The sequence below is a fragment of the Somniosus microcephalus genome, chromosome 27 (genome assembly GCF_052327205.1).
Source record: "Somniosus microcephalus isolate GS21.2 chromosome 27, FLI_Smic_1.0, whole genome shotgun sequence".
Taxonomy (NCBI): Eukaryota; Metazoa; Chordata; class Chondrichthyes; order Squaliformes; family Somniosidae; genus Somniosus; species Somniosus microcephalus.
Window position 1 is genome coordinate 20588470 of NC_141013.1, and position 19937 is coordinate 20608406.

The window sequence follows — 19937 nt, forward strand, 5'->3', positions numbered from 1 at the left end:
TAATTTCTGCGCACAAAAGAGGTTTGATGAGTCTTGAATACAAGGACTCATTGTGATGAAATATTCCATTCATCACTGCCTGTGACTGTGGTCGGTTTCAGGTTTCTCCTCACCATTGTATTGTATATCACTGCCTGTGATTGTGGTTGGTTTCAGGTTTCTCCTCACCATTGTATTGTATATTGGAATGTATGGAATGCATTGTGTGTAGGGCTCCGCCCATACCTGGCCCCTATGTAAGCAAGTAGTCTGGCCTCATATCCAGTACTGCAGACCTCCAGATGGAAGATACCTCTCTCCACTGCGTGTTATCTTCTAAGTTAATAAAAGCCTTGTTTTGTTTCGCTAACATCGAGTCTCGGAATTATTGAGGCGCATCAATTTTATTAACTTATTTTTCAACACAATGGATCAACTCCTGAAACCCGAACGTTTGGATTTGGATCAGCATGCTCCGGACGCATCAGCACGCTTCGGACACTGGTTTATGTGTATGGAATTCTTCCTGGACAATTCCGCAGCCGTCAAAGACGCTACAGACGCTGCGAGGATGAAATTCGGAATTCTGCGGAATTGGGTAAGCCACCGGGTTTACCCCCTCATCCAAGACGCCGACACGTACCTGGCCGCCTGCGACATCTTAAAGGCGCATTACCAGCAGCCTACGAATGAGGTGTATACTAGGCATCTGCTCGCCACTCGCGCACAGCGACCTGGGGAATCGGTGGAGGAGTTCCTAGGCACCCTGAAAATGCTTGGCAAAGACTGCAAGTGCCGAGATGTAAAAGCCGCAGTGTACACCGACGAGCTTGTTCGCGATGCCTTTATCACAGGCCTCAGCTCCACTTACATCCGGCAAAGACTGCTGGAAAAAACGGGATTGGACCTGAAACAGGCTGCGGACACCGCGCGATCCCTGGATGTGGCCCAGAGAAACTCGGACGCCTACTCTTCAGCCCGCGCCGTCCACGCCGCCACGTGTGCACCAAGGGCGCCGCCATCTTGGAAGGCATCTTCCCCGCCCGGCAGCCCGACACCGTCGGGGCCCCGCTCTCCCCCCAGAAGCCCTACGACAGCCGCGACGCGTCGGGGACCCAACTGCTACTTCTGCGGGCAGCCAAAGCATACCAGAAACCTGTGCCCGGCGAAAGGCACCACCTGCTTTAAGTGCGGTAAGAAGGGACACTTCGGGAAGGTGTGCAGAGGGAACCCCGCCGGAAAACCAACCGCCGGAAAACCCGCCACCGCCGCGTGCGCGCCGTGGGAGCGGCCATCTTGGACGCCATCTTGCCCGACCTCGTGGGGTCCACCATCTTATGAGCAGACAGCGTGGATGCCATCTTGTCTCGATCAGGGCCCTACAGTGGCATCGGTCACAGTGGACCAGACCAGGCCGCACCCGCTATCCAAATCAATGGTGGACATCGAGGTAAACGGGTGCAGGGTTAAATGTTTAATTGACAGTGGAAGCACAGAGAGTTTTATCCACCCTGAACTGGCACAACAACTCTCCCTAAAGGTGGTCCCTACTCAGGGTACCATCTCTATGGCTGATAAAACCCAAACATCGACCATTCTGGGTTACTGCACGGTACAATTGTCCGTTAACGGAACTGTTTATGATAATTTTAAAGTATTAATCATGAAGAATCTATGTGCGAGCGTGATCTTGGGCCTGGATTTCCAGTGCAACCACCAAAGCATCACGCCCCTCACACTGTGTGGTCTGGCTACCCTGAAGGTAAAGCCGCCTTCGCTATTCGCGAACCTTACCCCTAACTGCCGGCCAATAGCGACCAAAAGCAGGAGGTACAGCTGGGAGGACAGGCGGTTTATCGCGACCGAGGTAGACAGGCTCCTGAAAGAGCGCACTATTGAACGCAGCAACAGCCCGTGGCGCGCCCAAGTGGTAGTGGTAAGGGGTAGCGAGAAGAAACGGATGGTGATCGACTATAGCCAAACGATCAACAGGTACACCCAACTAGACGCCTACCCGCTACCCCGCATATCAGAAATGGTGAACCAAATCGCCCAATACCGGGTGTTCTCCACCATCGACCTTAAGTCAGCATACCACCAGCTCCCTATCAGACCAGAGGACCGCCCGTACACCGCCTTCGAGGCGAACGGACGCCTCTACCAATTCCTCAGAGTCCCCTTTGGGGTGACGAACGGGGTCTCGGTCTTCCAGAGGGAGATGGACCGCATGGTCGATGACCACCACTTGCAGGCAACCTTCCCCTACCTCGACAACGTCACCATCTGCGGTCACAACCAGCAGGATCACGACTCGAACCTCGAGAGGTTCCTGGAAACCGCACAAAAACTCAACCTCACCTACAACGAGGACAAGTGCGTTTTCAACACCACGCGCCTCTGCATACTAGGCAGCGTGGTGGAGAATGGGGAAATCGGACCAGACCCCGACCGATTGCGCCCCCTACGGGAGCTGCCCCTGCCCAACACTCCCAAAGCCCTGAAAAGGTGCCTGGGGTTATTTTCTTATTATTCCCAATGGGTCCCCAACTACTCCGACAAAGCCCGCCCCCTCTTGAAAGCATCCTCTTTTCCGCTCTCTGCTGAGGCCCACGCCGCCTTCAAAAGCATTAAGCAGGATATTGAGCGGGCCACGCTACAGGCAGTGGACGAGAACACTCCATTTCAAGTGGAAAGTGATGCGTCTGACTTCGCCTTGGCGGCCACCCTCAACCAGGCGGGGCGGCCTGTAGCTTTCTTCTCGAGGACCCTCCAAGGGCCCGAGATCAGACACTCCTCCGTGGAAAAGGAGGCCCAAGCCATCGTGGAGGCAGTGCGCCACTGGCGCCACTACCTAGCCGGCAAACGCTTCACCCTACTTACCGACCAGCGGTCGGTAGCGTTTATGTTCAATAATAAACAGAGGGGGAAGATTAAAAATGATAAGATTCTTAGGTGGCGGATCGAGCTCTCCACCTTCGAGTATGACATCATTTACCGGCCAGGGGCCCTTAACGAATCCCCTGACGCCCTCTCACGAGGGATGTGTGCCAGCGCCACCGGGGATCGGCTACAGACCCTCCACAACTACCTCTGCCACCCAGGGGTCACGCAGCTGTTCCACTTCATAAAGTCCCGTAACTTACCCTACTCGATTGAGGAAGTTCGGTCTCTGACCAGGAACTGCCGCACTTGCGCTGAGTGCAAGCCTCGGTTCTACCGCCCAGATAGAGCCCACTTAATCAAAGCTACACGGCCCTTCGAGCGGCTCAGCTTAGATTTCAAGGGCCCCCTCCCATCCGTCGACCGCAATGTTTACTTCCTGAACATTGTGGACGAATACTCCCGGTTCCCATTCGCCTTCCCCTGCCCAGACATGACCAGCGCCACGGTCATTAAATGCCTCAACAGCCTGTTCTGCCTGTTCGGTATGCCGAGCTACATCCATACGGATAGGGGGGCGTCCTTCATGAGTGAAGAGCTACGCCAGTACATACTGTCCAGGGGGATCTCCACGAGCCGTACCACCAGCTACAACCCCCGGGGTAACGGCCAAGTGGAGCGAGAGAACGGGACAGTATGGAAAGCAGTCACTCTAGCTCTAAGGACCAAGGGCCTCCCTATCTCCTGCTGGCAGGAAGTCCTCTCGGATGTGCTCCATTCGATACGGTCGCTATTGTGTACTGCCACTAATGTCACGCCTCATGAACGAATGTTTGTCTTTCCCCGGAAATCCACCTCAGGCGTATCCATGCCGTCATGGCTCTCCACCCCAGGTCCGGTATTCGTGCGAAGGCATGTGAGGGGCCACAAGACGGACCCTCTCGTGGAGCCAGTGTACCTACTCCATGCCAACCCCCAATACGCATATGTCCGGCACGCCGACGGAAGGGAGGACACCGTGTCCATAAAAGACGTCGCCCCAGCCGGTAACGACAACAACCACGGCGATAGCAGCGACAACGATCGCAGCAACCCTTACCCACCCACTACTCTTTCATCACCCCCGGAAGAACATCGACCAACGGCACCCCCACCAACTACCCCTTCAACAACCCTGGCGGCACCCCCGGCAGAGACCCAGGAGGCCCCCGGGGACACCCAGCCGACACCCGCGACACCACATCAGCCACGTCGGTCGCAGAGGACTACCAAACCCCCGGACAGACTAAATCTATGGAAGGGGTGAATGTGATGAAATATTCCATTCATCACTGCCTGTGACTGTGGTCGGTTTCAGGTTTCTCCTCACCATTGTATTGTATATCACTGCCTGTGACTGTGGTTGGTTTCAGGTTTCTCCTCACCATTGTATTGTATATTGGAATGTATGGAATGCATTGTGTGTAGGGCTCCGCCCATACCTGGCCCCTATGTAAGCAAGCAGTCTGGCCTCATATCCAGTACTGCAGACCTCCAGATGGAAGATACCTCTCTCCACTGCGTGTTATCTTCTAAGTTAATAAAAGCCTTGTTTTGTTTCGCTAACATCGAGTCTCGGAATTATTGAGGCGCATCACTCATCAAACTACAGAGAATGTCCGTGTTTGACAGCTTCTCTGTAACCGGCTTCCCCTTAATTGGCCTGCTAAGCCCACTGGGCGGAACAAGGTCAATCAAGGGAAAATAGCGTGGGTTGGCCACAAGTCGATAGAGGCGGGACTAACCTGACAAGCAGCAGTCTTGCCTTCAACGCGCCCCCATTGACAAAATTGACCCCAGTTTCAAATGATAGCCACAAAGAGCTTAGGTGCCGTACACTTGAATCCTTGCAATGGCAAGAACTATAGCTGATCCGACAAGAGAACCTGTATGTAACAGACGACGACAACAGACTAGGTAAGCACCGGAGGCACCACTTCTTGTTTGTGAGACTGCTCTATTTAAATCACAGCCTCACAGCGCCAGGGACCCGGGTTCAAATCCGGCCTCGGGTGACTGTCTGTGTGGAGTTTGCACATTCTCCCCGTGTTTGCGTGGGTTTTCTCCGGGTGCTCCGGTTTCCTCCCACAGTCCAAAGATGTGCGGGTTAGGTTGATTGGCTATGATAAAATTGACCCTTAGTGTTAGGGGGATTAAATACGTGGGGTTACGGGGATAGGGTGGGATATGTGTTGGTGTAGGGGTTACGGGGATCGGGTGGGATATGTGTCGGTGCAGGCTCGATGGGCCGAAATGGCCTCTATCTGCACTGTGGGGTTTCTGTGATTCTGTGAAGAGGGGATAGGGGCAGAATGCAACGATGGCAACAAGAGATGCTAAAGGCGCTCACTCTATTTTCTCAGCAGGAGGGATAAATTAGGAGTTGCATGATCTAAGTTTGTAAAATTAGAAAGGGAATTAAGGTGGGTGAAGAAAGGAACCAGGAGATATGATTATTGGAAGCTAAGAAAGCGAAATGTAATTTAAGGAATGTATTTCTAGAAAAAAATTGTACACTAATGGAATATACTGCCATCTAGTGCATGCAAGAAAGAAGCATACAAATTTTGATTTAGCAAGAGTAGAGGGTTGTGATAGTCCTGAAGCAGGAGGAAAACAAAAATGGTCTGTGGCGAGGATGTAAATAAGGGGCAAAGTGGAAGTACTGAATAACCTTTTTCCCTCATACCTTATGTTCTCAGAACGTTAACAGTTTATTCAGAACAGGTTGAAAGTAGATATTTCATGGCATTTAAGTAACACACACACATACAGTTATGGTTATCTAATGCGGCAGCAAGACTTCCTCTCTGGCCTGCAACATAATAAATGCAGTCATGACAATCTTCCTGTTTGGCACTTCTAGCCAAATCATAAGCAAATTCTTTTAGGAATACTGAACAGAGGAAATCTTCAACATATTTACAATGTCACTGAACATAGTGGGTTAGATGCATTCTTACCCTGTGGTGTCTAAGTTTCAGACATCTGCTAAAGCTTCACTACAGATTCCGAGTTCCTACAGATCTCCAACTATTTACTTATAACCACCATGTTTTACATTAAATAGCAACAATAGAAAAATTAATTTCATAAAAGAACAATTTAATTAAGTTCAGGTTTGTGTTGGTAAATACAACCTGTTTTTATCAGTTGCCTGTAGTTAAGAAAGAACTTGGATTTATATAACACCTTTGATGACCTCAGGACATCCCAAAGCGCTTCACAGCCAATGAAGTATTTTGAAGTGTAGTTACTGTTGCAATGTAGAAAGATTTGCCAAATTGCACATGGCAAAGTCTTACAAACATTGAAATAAATGACAAGATAATCCGTTTTAGTGATGTTGATTGAGGGGTAGAAGTTGGCCAGGACACCGGGGAGAACTCCCTGCTCTTTTTCATATAGTGCCTTGGGACCTTTTACCTCCGCCTGAGAGGGTAGATAGGACCTTGGTTCAACATCTCACCATGCTCCCTCAGTACTGCAGTGAATTGTCAGCCTAGATTTATGTGCTGAAGTCTCTGGAGTGGGGCTTGAAGCCACAACTGTCCGACTCAGAGGCCAGAGTGCTACCCACTGAGCCCAGGCTGACACTTAAAATAATAAAATTCATTGCAGCCATGACGTTTATCAGGAGGTTGACAGCGAAGCACCAGTTGGGCAGTAGTTACCTTTGAGAAAAGAATATCACTTCTGTTCAGTACTAAATCAAACAAAATATGATGAAAGCCCAGAAACTAAAACAGATCTTCAAGTTTATGTAACTGCTGTTAAAAACTGTAAACTGTTATGTTGTTCTGAAACATTATAGATAAATAGTTCACCGGTTAGATGATTTTAAAAAGTGCCATTATAGCACTAGGTAACGTCTAGGTTAAAGAAGGACTAGACGACCCATGGGAGTGAATGCATCTGAACATTATTCTTGGATTGCAGTCAATAATTACCTTCCTCCTCTTAAAAAAAAAGTATTTTGTAGCACATCATTATTGTAGCCATACACCAGCAAGATTTGTAATTAAAATGGTCAATATAATAAAATAGTACAGGTAGACTATCCTTTATCCGAACTTCCGAAAACCGAAAACCTCTAAAAACCGAAAGTTTTTTCGTTCAGCGTAAGTCGTGCGCACGACCCCCACCCCCTGCCGACCCCCCGCCGATGCCGACCCCCGCCCTCCCCCGCCGACCCCCACCCCCGACAAATTTCCCAGTCTTATAAAATACCTTCTGAAATCCGAAATTTTCCGAAAACCGAAACACGGCTGGTCCCAAGGTTTTCGGATAAAGGATAGTCTACCTGTACATTATAAAGGGATGCACTATAATTTGATAAAAATGATAGTAAAGTTAAATATATTTTTTGACAGCTGTGTGGTATTAACGAGTTACAAATTTATGTCACTGCCCGAGTGTTATGTCACTGCCCGAGTGTTATGAACAGTTCAGTTAAAACCATAATAACAACAGAAAATGCTGGAAAAGCTCAGCAGGCCAGGCAACATCCGTGGAGAGAAAATAGGGTCATCGTTTCGGGTGAAAACCCTTTATCAAGACTAAAGAAGCACAGGAAATGAAATAGATTAAGAGGCCAGGCTGGGAGAGAACAAAAGAGAAGAGACATTAAGAGGTATTCAAAACGAGACGAGGTGGTGATAGGACTAGTGGAGACAAAAGACGGCCCTTTTCCAGCATCTGCAGTATTTTGCTATCGTACTAGTTAAAACCATTTCAGGTTAGTCACAAATGGCTGACTCCATTTCCTCCTGAAGTCAAGTAGAAGCTGCGGTACTTCATTTTATGGCAAAACCAGGTCTGGACACAGTCGAACAAGTGACTCCAGTCTGGTAACAGTTTAAACCAAGTTGAATACAATATGGACACTTTCAATCTAGTTCCATACTGCAGAATTCTTTTTAAATAGATTACCATGTGACAACAAGACACTTGAAATCAGGAGAGGGAACTGGCTGATCAGCATATTGCACTTCAATTCCTTTGTTTCCTGCCAGCAAAATTTGGAACAGCACTTGATTCATGCCACAAGGAGAACTCTATCGCGCAGACAGATCCACCTTTGTAGGATGATGTCTAGTTGTATGTAGCCTTGGGGGAATGGGGGAGGAGCGGATCAGATGGAATACAGTAAAAGAGGCAACTGCCTTAATATGCTGTGAGCAGTCTGCAGGAAATTATAGGGAGGCAATAGCCACAGTTGTTTATGTTTTTACAAAGCAATGCATTCATAATTTATGATAAAAAAGAGTTTTTCTTTCAATTTTACAATGTGCAGTGAAACTTCACACAGAAATCAGACAGTGCTGGCACAATTGTTTTTATTTTGCTTTTTTGAACACTCATGGTATAAAGATAAAATATATTCTGTACACAGGAATCAATGTTGTGATAAATAGGTTCATTAAGTGGTGTTCCTATTTTTTTCCTTTGGCTCTAAACATGCATTAATTTTCTATGTCTATTTAAAAATATCTGTACAGCCCAAACCATTTAAAAAAAACCACTAGTACATATTGTTGGGAGAATAATTTATCATCAACATTATGAAAAGCATCACTCTGCCTTCATCTTTATGCTAAAATTTATGCAACTTAAGTCTGCAGCTGCTGGTGAAAGACTTCCACAAATTTGTTTTAGAAGAATTAAATACTGTAATTGTATGAGCAACCAATCCAAACTGAGCATGTTTGAAATTTTGTAAAAATAGACTGCATTATTTTTTTAAAAATGCACAATATAAAAATGTACTTAAACTCAAATAAACCATTCATTTTGGCACTTATTATGAGGATAAAAAGAAATAAACACCCAATCTCCACAATCCAGACCATCAATCAATGTCTTAGATATTCATTTCCAAAATAACTCTCATCTTCATTCAAAGTTCACCACAAATATTCTATGCAGGAGCATGCTTTAGATCCGAGTAAGGAAGTTTAGTTTGAAGCTGTTGGGAATCTGGATTTTCTCCAGCGCCTGCGAAGATGGACTGAATGGAAAAGTCACTTGAAAATGATATTTGGCATCGATTACTAACGTTGAGCCATCTTCACGACTGTTCAGTTGTGACTAAAAGAAAATAAGAACAGTGAGTTTTACTTTTTAAATAGTTTTATAATTTTTCCCTTAACTTCTGTCTCCAAACCCCTGCTTGGGCCTTGGCTCTCCAATACTGCCCTCTTCCTCCTTGGCCAGAAACGCATGGGTTGTTGCTATCTCTGTGGGTAAGATCAATCCCACTCACTTATACTCGATCTAGAATTGTCTGCAGAATTATTCATGAAAGCGGTAGTGTTGAATTAATTCCAAATTCACCCACAATATTTCTAACCAGAATATCTCTTAACAAGTCTGTCAGTCTTTAATATACCACCTACTTAATGCCTTGTTGAAAAAATTCTTCCAATTCGATTTGCCACTATCAATAATTTGCTTTATATTGTCCTTTTGCCCCTTATATTATTCATTTTAATTATACTGACTTTTGCATTACTGCAAGTCACATTTCAATATTTCGTGTGTCTTTAAGTTACTGTATTTTTGTTCTTGCTATTGATATTTTTCTCCTTACAGAAAGCTACATGGAACATGCACACAATAAACAGAAGACTTCCTTTTGAAATGCAATACTTTCTGTAACTTGGTAACTTCAGCCACCAATTCTACGTTTACACTAGATTTAGTGTCATTTTCACAGATGATACAATCTTGCTTACAGCTTATACCAAGGGATGTATTTGAACCACACAGGTAGGTTTACCTGCAGCAGATGACTTGATCAAGACTCATGAAGCTAGCCTTCTAGGAGAAGCTAGAGCACAAATGTCAGTGAAGACTATTGAAGGACGTGACCCTGCTGACACTGGTGAAGCTTCCTCTCTACTGGAAGCAAATGCATAACTCAGTTGAGACGAAGATTTTAACTCTCTTAGTTAGGGTTCCAAAACTCTATAACTATAACTATTAGGCACCTCAAATATCTGTTCTTAGAAAACTATTTTATTTTGGAGGAGGAAAAATAATGCATTTAACAGTCATCAGGCAGAAGCTTTCATCTCATCTATCTAGACTGAATTTACAAGTGTCCCATTATGGGAAAGGAAAGTGTTCTAATCAACTGTACTACATGACTTCCAAATCAATATATTTAATCTTTTGCACAATTAATACCTGCTGCACAAGTATTTTATATTCAAGTAATCCTTTCTGTTTATACTAACTAGTAGACCACCTCTGGTGCTGCTCATAGTGGTGAGTGAGTGGCTCTAGATTTAGCTTGAGTTGGAGACTGTTGCAAAACAAAATCAGCAAAATGAAGAGTTCCAAGGCAAGAGCTTTATAATTACCTCCCCTCTCAATGTTCTAGGATCTCTGCTAAGTATGTGATTGATAATACCATATGGTTAGTAAAGACCAATCAGAAAGTCAGGAGGAACTCTACCACGCGCATTCCTACAGACACTAAGCTTATTAGCAAGATTTATTTGTGTGTGGACTGTGAAATTAGGTTTAACCTCTTAAAATATTATTTTTGCTCACCTGAACTTTGCGTACAAAGGATGGAGCCAAACGTTTCTCAAAGTCATCAATTGGCGTGTAGGAATTCAAGATCTTGACAATCTGTTGAAATAAAGTACTGAAACGTGGGACAGAAATTCCACAGAAGACACTCCCTTAGTCCATAAAGGTATTAGCCATTCAATATGAAAGAACTACTACTGAAAGCTGGTTAATTTGGTGAACTGAACCAATTAAGACAAAATCACAATATTGTATGTCCCTCTATATATATTGTGTAATGGTGAGGATAGTACAGCAACAATCCTTCACCTGACTCTTTCTGATAGAAAACCCATCAGAAATGTATATTATATTAGAAGTAATGGTAAACCAGAGGCAATTATACAAAGGCATGTTGGAATGCAGATGATCAAACCAGAAACCGAAATAGATTAAACCAAATCAGGCAAATAAAAATTACGGAATGGCACTTGATCTTATAAAATGTCTTATCTAATTAACTGATCAGAAATACAGAGATTGAGACAGAAGAAATGAGAGAGTAGGGGGACAAGCAGAAATACATTTGGAGAAAGTGAGAGAGAGAGAGAGAGAGAGAGAGAGAGAGAGAGAGAGAGAACAAACTTAATAACATTTGTCTGACAGCAATCATGGAGGTCAACCAGTAATAATGAAAGCTAAATCAGACCTGCACAGCGGAAAGAGATGAACATCTTTTGCATATTTCCTTAACATCATCATCTGTTGTTTTGTTGACCTGAAGTAGCCAGGCAGCCTGAGAAAGTGGCTCCAGGGTCTCTTTTGCATTGCTACTCAAAATATTCTTATCCTTCAGCCACTCTTCTAAGTAACTAATATTACATCTGTATCAAGAATAAAATAAATTATTCATTAAAAATACGCTGCAACTAGACATGTTAAAAAATTACTGATAGTATCCAACATTGGCACCACAGTGTGAATGATGTTGAACTAAAAATGCATTGCAAATAATTCCATTTAATACACAAAGAATGTGATTTACATTAGTTCCATTACTTTAGTAAGATGCCATTTAACTTTGCAAGTTTAATGTCCTGTACACATTTCTCCCCTTCCCTTAGTCTCCTCGCTAAATGGCAGACATCCATGTTTGTGTCCAGTTTCACTCGTGGCAACAGTGCTCTATTACCACCTGTAAAGCATTACTTTTTATTGTTTAGGTGAATAAGGTAATAGAATGCAAGTTGGAATTAGTGTTTACTGAAAAATAGATATTTTTTCTTACACATTAATTATTCACATTTGTGGTGTTCATGAGTTATGCAGTAGGTGTCGTTCAGTGGTTTATTTTTGCAAACCTGCAGTCTCCATTAAAGCTTATGTCATGTTTACCGCGAGTACATAATCCTGAAAAGGCTAGCACAGTTGAACATAACAAATGCACTCAGAAATCTATGTTTTTTTTTAGCCTTGGCTCACTGGTAGCACTCTCACTTTTGAGTCAGAAGGCTGTGTGTTCAAACTGGAGACCTGAGCACATAATCTAGGCCAACACTTTGGTGCAATATTGAGGGAGTGCTACAGTGTCAGAGATGCTGTCTTTCAGATGAGACATTAAACCAAGGCCCCATCTGCTCTCTTAGGCAGACCACGGCATGATTCGAAGAATCTCTTGGTGTCCTGGCTAACGTCTAACCTTCAACCAACACCATTATAACAGATAATCAGGTCATTAATCTCATTGCTGTGTGCGAGACCTTGCTGTGAGCAAATTGGCTGCCGTGTTTCCCCACATTACAACAGTGACTACAATTTAAAAGTATTTAATTGGTTAAAAAACACTTTGGGATGTCCTGAGGTTGTGCTATATAAATGCAAGTTCCTTCCTTTCTTCCAAGTCCTCTGTTCAGCTTTCAAAGTAAGAGAGACACATAGGGCTGAATTTTCCGTGGTGGTAGCGGGCACGATCAGTGGTGGGCGGGCGGCGAGATGGCAAGTTGGTTTTTTTGACAGTGGGTCGGGGACCCGCTGTTAACTCGTTCCCACGTGTCTTTCCCACAGGTGCGTCTGTCAGCGTGGAGCCGACCCGACCTGCAGCAGCGGGGGACCCAATTGAAATCATTATGAGGTACTTTAAGGCACTTAAGAGCCTTTCTCCCCCCCTACTTTTAAAATTTCCCTGCATGGCCACGGGATTCACACAGCTCAGGAACCCCGTCTGTCAACCTGAGGCGGGAGTTCCATGGCCATTGCTCCAGCTGATTACTGGACAGCATGGAAAACAAACCAAAATAAAAACATGTTGATTACATCAGCTAACAGATTGATGGAGACTCTGTACTACTTGGTAAATGTTAATTTTTCACTGGCCATTCTCGGCTGTTGCCTTCCAACTCAACAATAATTGCAGTGAATTGATCTGCACTGTAAAAAATGACATATACCATTTAAATAAATGTTTGTGTTGTTTCTGGTCAGGCTTTTCTCACAGTATACTGTGATTGTCCAGTTACACATTAAATCAAGTCATCAACCGTAACAATTTCATTCTCATCACTCATTCCACTGGTTCAATTTGCTTTCAGTCCCTGAATATAACTAATTTAATTTTTCAGTCTGAGACTTTAGGGTGAATTTCTGTGAAGCTTCTCTCACTTGTCCATTGTTAACTTCAATGGAAGAGCTACAGAAATCCCAGAAACAAATTGTAAGCACCAATTACACTGTTTGTCAGGGATTCTGCTGCTCTTCCGCTGAACTTGCATAAGATTGTAAATCCACCCCTTTGCAACTACATTTAAAATCTGCTTAATTTTATATATTACCTATACACACACATCTTTTATTTGTACCAGTTACTGATACAAAGTTTATAGATTTGTGATTAAAGCACCAAAAACTTCACAATTAATGTACTTTTTTAATTATGTTCTTGATCATATTTGTAGATGGGGTCATATTACTTAATGATAATTTTATTTAAATATTTGTCACTCATACATAACTTTTATGATTGTACAGTAAAGATTCAACACTCACTATGTTAGATTGAACTTAAAATTTAATGTGGCCAGGGTCCCTTTAAGGATCCCGGCTTAAAACGAGTCATGAATGACATCACCAGACCCGCTCCATCTCATTGGGCCGGGTAACGCGCTGGGCGGGCTTAATAGGCCCCATTAAGGTAAGTTCATTTTCTGCAGTAGGATGGAGCCAGCAGCAGGGTTGGAACCCGCCACGGACATCGACCGCACCAGACCCGCCAAGGTAAGGAAGATTCGGGCCTTAATCTCACCTGGGGTTATATCTCTCACAGATTAAACACAACTCACGCTTTGAGAGGAAGTATTGAAGTACAATGCCTACTCCATTTCCGATTTTACCTTATCTGCATTCCTTTTCTGCACGAGCACATGTCCTTGCGCAGGAAGAGATTATTAAGGGTGATTGCTCCAATCAGAAAAAATAGCTGTTTAACTGACTGTTTGATGAGCTCTGTGTCCATACCATGCTGGCACATTGTGGTAAAGTAATAGCTGAGTTGCTGCAAAATGGAAGATATGGTGTACTGGTCCATTTCTTCTTGAAAGCTTGAAGATCGTTTCCGAAATCCAGTTGGCTTCATGCTCGAAATGCCTTGAAGACTTTCATGTTTGAGCATTCCTGGTACTAAAATAGAGTAATAACAATTGTGTATCAGCAAAGGGGGACCAAGAAATTGATAAAGAAAGGGAAAATGGAATATGAACACAAACTAGCAAAAAATATAAAAACGGATTGTAAAAGCTTCTATAGGTACGTTAAAAGGAAAAGATTGGCGAAGGTAATTGTAGGTTCTTTACAGTTAGAGATGGGAGAATTTATAATGGGGAATGAGGAAATGGCAGAGAAATAAAATAAATATTTTGTTTCTGTCTTCTTGGAGAATGACACAAAAAACCTCCCAGAAATACAAGAAAGCCAAGGCTGTGGTGAGAATGAGGAACTTTAAAGAAATTATTATTAGTAAAAAAACAGTACAGTACTAGCAAAATTAATGGGACTAAAAGTCGATAAATTTCAAGGACCGGATGACCTACATCCTAGGATTTTGAAAGAGGTGGCCATTGGTTGTCATCTTCCAAAATTCTATAGATTCTGGAACGGTTCCTGCAGATTGGAGGATAGCAAATGGCAAATGTAACCCCGCTATTTAAGAAAGGAGGAAGAGAGAAAACGGGGAACTACAGACCTGTTAGCCTCACATCAGTAGTTGGGAAAATGCTGGAATCGATTCCAAAGGATGCAATAACTGGGAACTTAGAAACTAATAGAAAGATTGTGTAGAGTCAACATGGATTTATGAAAGGGAAGTCCTGTTTGACAAACCTATTGGAGTTCTTTGAGGATGTAACTAGTGGAGTAGACAAAGGAGAACCAGTAGATGTGGTGTATTTGGATTTTCAAAGGCCTTCGATAAGGTCCCACACAAGAGGTTGGTGAACAAAATTAGGGCACATGGAATTGGGGGTAATATACTAGCATGGATTGAGAATTGGTTAACAGACAGGAAACAAAGAGTAGGGATAAATGGGTCTTTTTCAGGGTGGCAGGCTGTGACTAGTGGGGTACTGCAAGGATCGGTGCTTGGGCCCCAGCTATTCACAATCTATATCAATGATTTGGATGAGGGGACTAAATGTAACATTTCCAAATTTGCTGATGACACAAAGCTAGGTGGCAGTGTCAGTTGTGAAGAGGATGTGAAGAGGCTTCAAGGGGATCTCGACAGGCTCAGTGAGTGGGCGAGAACATGGCAGATGGATTATAATGTGGATAAATGTGAAGTTATCCACTTTGGTAGAAAAAACAAAGGCAGAGTACTTCCTAAATGGTGAAAGATTGGGGAATGCAGATGCTCAAAGGCACCTGGGTGTCCTTGTACATGAGTCACTGAAAGGGAATGTGCAGGTGCAGCAAGCCATTAGGAAGGCAAATGGTACGCTGGCCTTCATTACAAGAGGATTTGAGTACAGGAGTAAAGAAGTCTTAATCCAATTATATAGGGCCTTGGTGAGACCACACTTGGAGTACTGTATACAATTTTGGTCTCCTTACCCAAGGAAGGATATACTTGCCATAGAGGGAGTGCAACAAAGGTTCACGAGATTGATTCCTGGGATGGCGGGACTGTCGTATGAGAAGAGATTGAGTAAACTAGGCCTGTATTCTCTTGAATTCAGAAGAATGAGAGGGGATCTCATTGAAGCATACAAAATTATTACAGGGCTTGATAGGGTGGATGCTGGGAGAATGTTTCCCTTGGCTGGGAAGTCTAGAACCAGGGGCCACAGCCTCAGGATAAAGGGTAGGCCATTCAGGACTGAGATGAGAAGACATTTCTTCATACAGAGGGTGGTGAATCTTTGGAATTCTCTACCCTAGAGGGCTGTGGAGGCTCAGTCATTGGGTATACTCAAAACAGAAGTCGATAGATTTCCGACTAGTAAGGGCATCAAGGGATATGGCGATAGGGCCGGTGAATGGAATTGAGGCAGAAGATCAACCAAGGTCTCATTGAATGGCGGAGCAGGCTCAAAGGGCCGAATGGCCTACTCCTGCTCCTATTTCCTATGTTCTTATTAGCATTTCCAGTAAAAGACTAACAGGGTGCTTACTAATACAATCATTAACAGTATATAAAAATCCACAGACAAACACAAACAGGCAAACCAGCCATGCATACCAGGGCTAGTGCCATCTCTTCTTTGCACCAATTCGTACATGTACATACCAGTCCGTTTACAATTGCTATCTCTCTTACCCGCCATACGCACTCTAATCATATACATGCATCACAGAAATATAACTGGAACCTTATCCGGTTTCAACTGTAGTACTTGGCATGAGCATAGACCCCAAAACACAAGTTGCATTTCATCTAAGGTTACCATTCTATCTTGTATTTCTTGCTGAAAATCTGGGGTGTATTTTGAATGTGACGCCATAAAATTTTCTGAAGTGATCTGAATCTCCCATCTGATGTACAAGCATTGATAGTTCTAAAGTTGATGAAATAGAAATCATCTTTACCTATCATTGGCTGAAGATCATCTTCCATCACTTGAATGAACTGTTGGTAGATGTGAATGGTCAAGTCACTCAGAATCTGCCTGTACTCAGACAGGTCAAAGTTCTTCAGACACTGTTTATTTTGTTGAGGATTGTTGTGCTTCATAAACTCCTTGATTAAAAACAATAAATATGATGTTAAAATGCACCAATAGTAGTAACATCACAAACAATAAGTCTCTCACATTTTTACTTTTTGAAAAATTTAAAAAACTCATAATCCAGCTGCCAATGGACTAAAGCATTCATTGCTCAAATTGTCACTAAGAACATGACATAAGAAATAGGAGCAGGAGTAGGCCATTTGGCCCTTTGAGCCTGCTCTGCCATTCAACAAGATCATGGCTGGTCTTCTACCTCAACTCTACCTTCCTGCACTATCCCCATATCCCTTAACTCCCTTTGTTCCCAAACATTTATCGACCTCTGTCTTGAATATACTCAACAGCTGAGCATCCACAGCTCTCTGGGGTAGAGAATTCCAAAGATTCGCAACCCTTTGAATGAAGAAATGTCTCCTCATCTCAGTCCTAAATGGCCAACCCCTTATTCTGAGACTGTGACCCTGTGTTCTAGATTCCCCAGCCAGGGGAAACATTTTCTCAGCTTTAACCCTGTCAAGCCTTGTAAGAATTTTATATGTTTCAATTAGATCACCTCTCATTCTTCTAAACTCTAGGGAATATACGCCAAGTCTACGCAATCTCTCCTCATACGGCAATCCCCTCCTCAAAGGAACCAGTCTAGTGAACCTTCGCTGCACTCCCTCTAAGGCAAGTAGGTCTTTCCTTAGGTAAGGAGACCAGAACTGTACACAGTACTCCAGGTATGGCCTCACCAATGCCCTGTATAATCGCAGTAAGACTTCTTTACTCTTATACTCTAATCCCTTTTTAAACAAAAGCTAACATACCATTTGCTTTCCTAATTGCTTGCTGTACCTACATGTTAACTTTCTGTGATTCATGTACAAGGACACCCAGGTCCCTCTGAATGCAAACATTTCCCAGTCTCTCACCATTCAAAAAATATTCTGCTTTTTTGTTTTTCCGACCAAAGTGGATAACTTCACACTTCCCCACATTGTATTCCATTTGCCATGTTCTTGCCCACTCAGTCAACCTGTCTATATCTCTCTGCAGCTTCTTTGTGTCCTCCTCACAGCTTACTTTCCCACCTAACTTTGTAACATCAGCAAACTTGGATACGTCACACTCAGTCCCTTCTTCTAAGTCATTAATATAGATTGTAAATAGCTGAGGCCCAAGCACTGATCTTTGCGGTACCCCGCTAGTTACAGCCTGCCAACCTGAAAAAGTCCCGTTTATTCCTACTCTCTCTTTTCTGTCCATTAACCAATCCTCAATCCATGCTAATATATTATCCCCAATCCCAAGAAATCCTAGGGGGTGAAATTCGGTTAAGCCCTGTTTGGGGGCGGTAACCGAATTAGCGCCTTATATTCAGCACCTGGAGCGGAAGTACCAGCCCAGCGGCGAGGAAGTGGAGCGCTATCTTGGGTGCTCCACTTCCTCTCGGGGTGGGGCGTTGGGCACAAAGTGCGGTAGCGCTGGAGCACTACGCGGCCACTCCGCGTAGCGCTGATGCTTTACTGCGCCCCTCTCCTTCCGTTAAAGGGGAGGGCCGCTGCGCACTCTGCAGGCCGTTTGATGGCCTCCACTAGCCCACCAGCACGGTGTGGTGCCATGGCCGCAGCCCGGCACAGAGAAGCGGTGCTGGACGGCACGATGGCAGCCACGGATCATGCCTAGGGCCGCCAAGAGGGGCCAACCTGGAGGTTGGCCAAAATAAAAAATTTCGGTGCGGCGCGCAGCCAGACCACCCCTTTAATTAACACCCTGCCAGCAGTGTGCGGCCCACCTCATGACCCGCGAGAATTTCGGCCACAGGGCGCTAAGAGGCCGCAGCAACGTGTCAAGGGGTTGCGTCACTCGGCGATGACGCCATCGGAGGCGCTAACGGCGGGTGCAAACGAGGCAAATTTGGCCCCCCCAATTTTGTGTAAGAAGTTCAAATTTTCAAACTCTACTGCTTTTATATAATATATATATATAAATAAAACTGATCAGAAATGTTTGGGTTCCACTAGGACCACTCGGCTCCAGACCGCATTACAGGTTTGGTCCAAACATGGAAACAGGAGCTAAATTCCAGAGGTGAGGTAACAGTGACTGTCCTTGACATCAAGGCAGCATTTGACCGTGTGTGGCACTAAGGCCTAGAAATTGAGTTTGCGCTGCGCCGGGGCTTAACGCCGGAAATTTAGCGCCGGTGCTAAGTCGCGCTGTGCGCGCCAAAAATTCAGTAGCACTGCGCCCAAACGGCTGCCGGCACTACTGAAGGCTGTTTGCGCCTGAAAACTGGCGCTACGCGCCGCATTGCGGCGCTATTCCGGCGCTGCGGCACCCGATGCGGTGCGGCAGGCTCGGGAAGTGCAGGCCTCCTCCTTCAGTTGAGGAGGAGCTGCCTGCACCCGCCCGCTGGCCGGTTAAATCGCCACAAAAATGAGCCCGGCACCTCGGGGAAGTGCCGGGCTCGCAGCCGAGAAGCATCTGTTCCGCGGGGGGGGGTGGTGGGGGAGTCAGGGGAGGGAGGTGCGGGCAGGCGGCCGGTGGGAAAGCGGCCGGCCGCCGCTCCACCTTTATGCGCCGGCGCAAAGTCGTGGAAGACTCTGTTGCCAGAGTCTTAGTTGCGGCTGCCACGGGCGAGGCGGCCGCAACTGAATTTCGGCGCTGGGGCCCGTCACCACGGCAACCGGGACGCTGCGCACACCGATGACGTCATCGGTGCCGGCGCAGCGCTACCGGTGTAACGCCGATGTTGGGCCCTAGTCAATTTCAAAACCGGCTGTAAGTCCAGCGCAATGCCCTCTAGCGCCGCAAAATGGGCGCTAAGCCCACTCAATTTCTAGGCCTAAGGACCCTAATAAAACTGAAGTCAATGGGGATCAGGCGGAAAACTCTCTAGAGCCTGGAGTCATATCTAACACAAAGGAAGACGGTTGTTAGAGACCACTCATCTCAGCCACAGGACATTGCTGCAGGAGTTCCTCAGGGCAGCATCCTCAGCCCAACTACCTTAGGCTATTTAATCAATGACATTCTCTGTATCAGAAGTGATGCTGCTCGCTGATGATTGCACAGTGTTCAGCTTCATTCATAATTCCTCAGTAACGAAGCAGTCCAGGCCCCTGGACAACATCCAAGCTTGGACTGATAAGTGGCAAGTAACATTCACCAAGTGCCAGGCAATAACCGTCTCCACAAGAGCCTAAAATCACATTCCCCTGACATTCAGTGGGATTACCATCACCGAATTCCCACCATCAACATCCTGGAGGTTACTATTAACCAGAGTCTCAACTGAACAAGCTTAAACATCCA

General features: G+C 45.0%; 1 protein-coding gene across 4 annotated transcripts in view; it reads right to left on the minus strand.

The window, feature by feature from the left end:
• Positions 1 to 8220: 8220 nt before the first annotated feature.
• Positions 8221 to 19937, minus strand: part of myo5c (myosin VC) — a 101093-nt gene continuing 89376 nt past the window's right edge. For 3 of the 4 annotated variants that reach the window (XM_085968655.1, XM_085968654.1, XM_085968657.1), the window contains 5 exons: positions 16495 to 16645; positions 13806 to 14091; positions 11129 to 11303; positions 10459 to 10539; positions 8221 to 8988 (listed from right to left, as the gene is read on the minus strand). In XM_085968655.1, coding sequence (XP_085824781.1) covers positions 8836 to 8988; positions 10459 to 10539; positions 11129 to 11303; positions 13806 to 14091; positions 16495 to 16645 — 846 coding nt within the window. In that variant the 3' untranslated portion in view covers positions 8221 to 8835. Of the gene's footprint in view, positions 8989 to 10458; positions 10540 to 11128; positions 11304 to 13805; positions 14092 to 16494; positions 16646 to 19937 lie in introns of those variants that run through there. The other variant, XM_085968656.1, reaches the window with a different exon arrangement.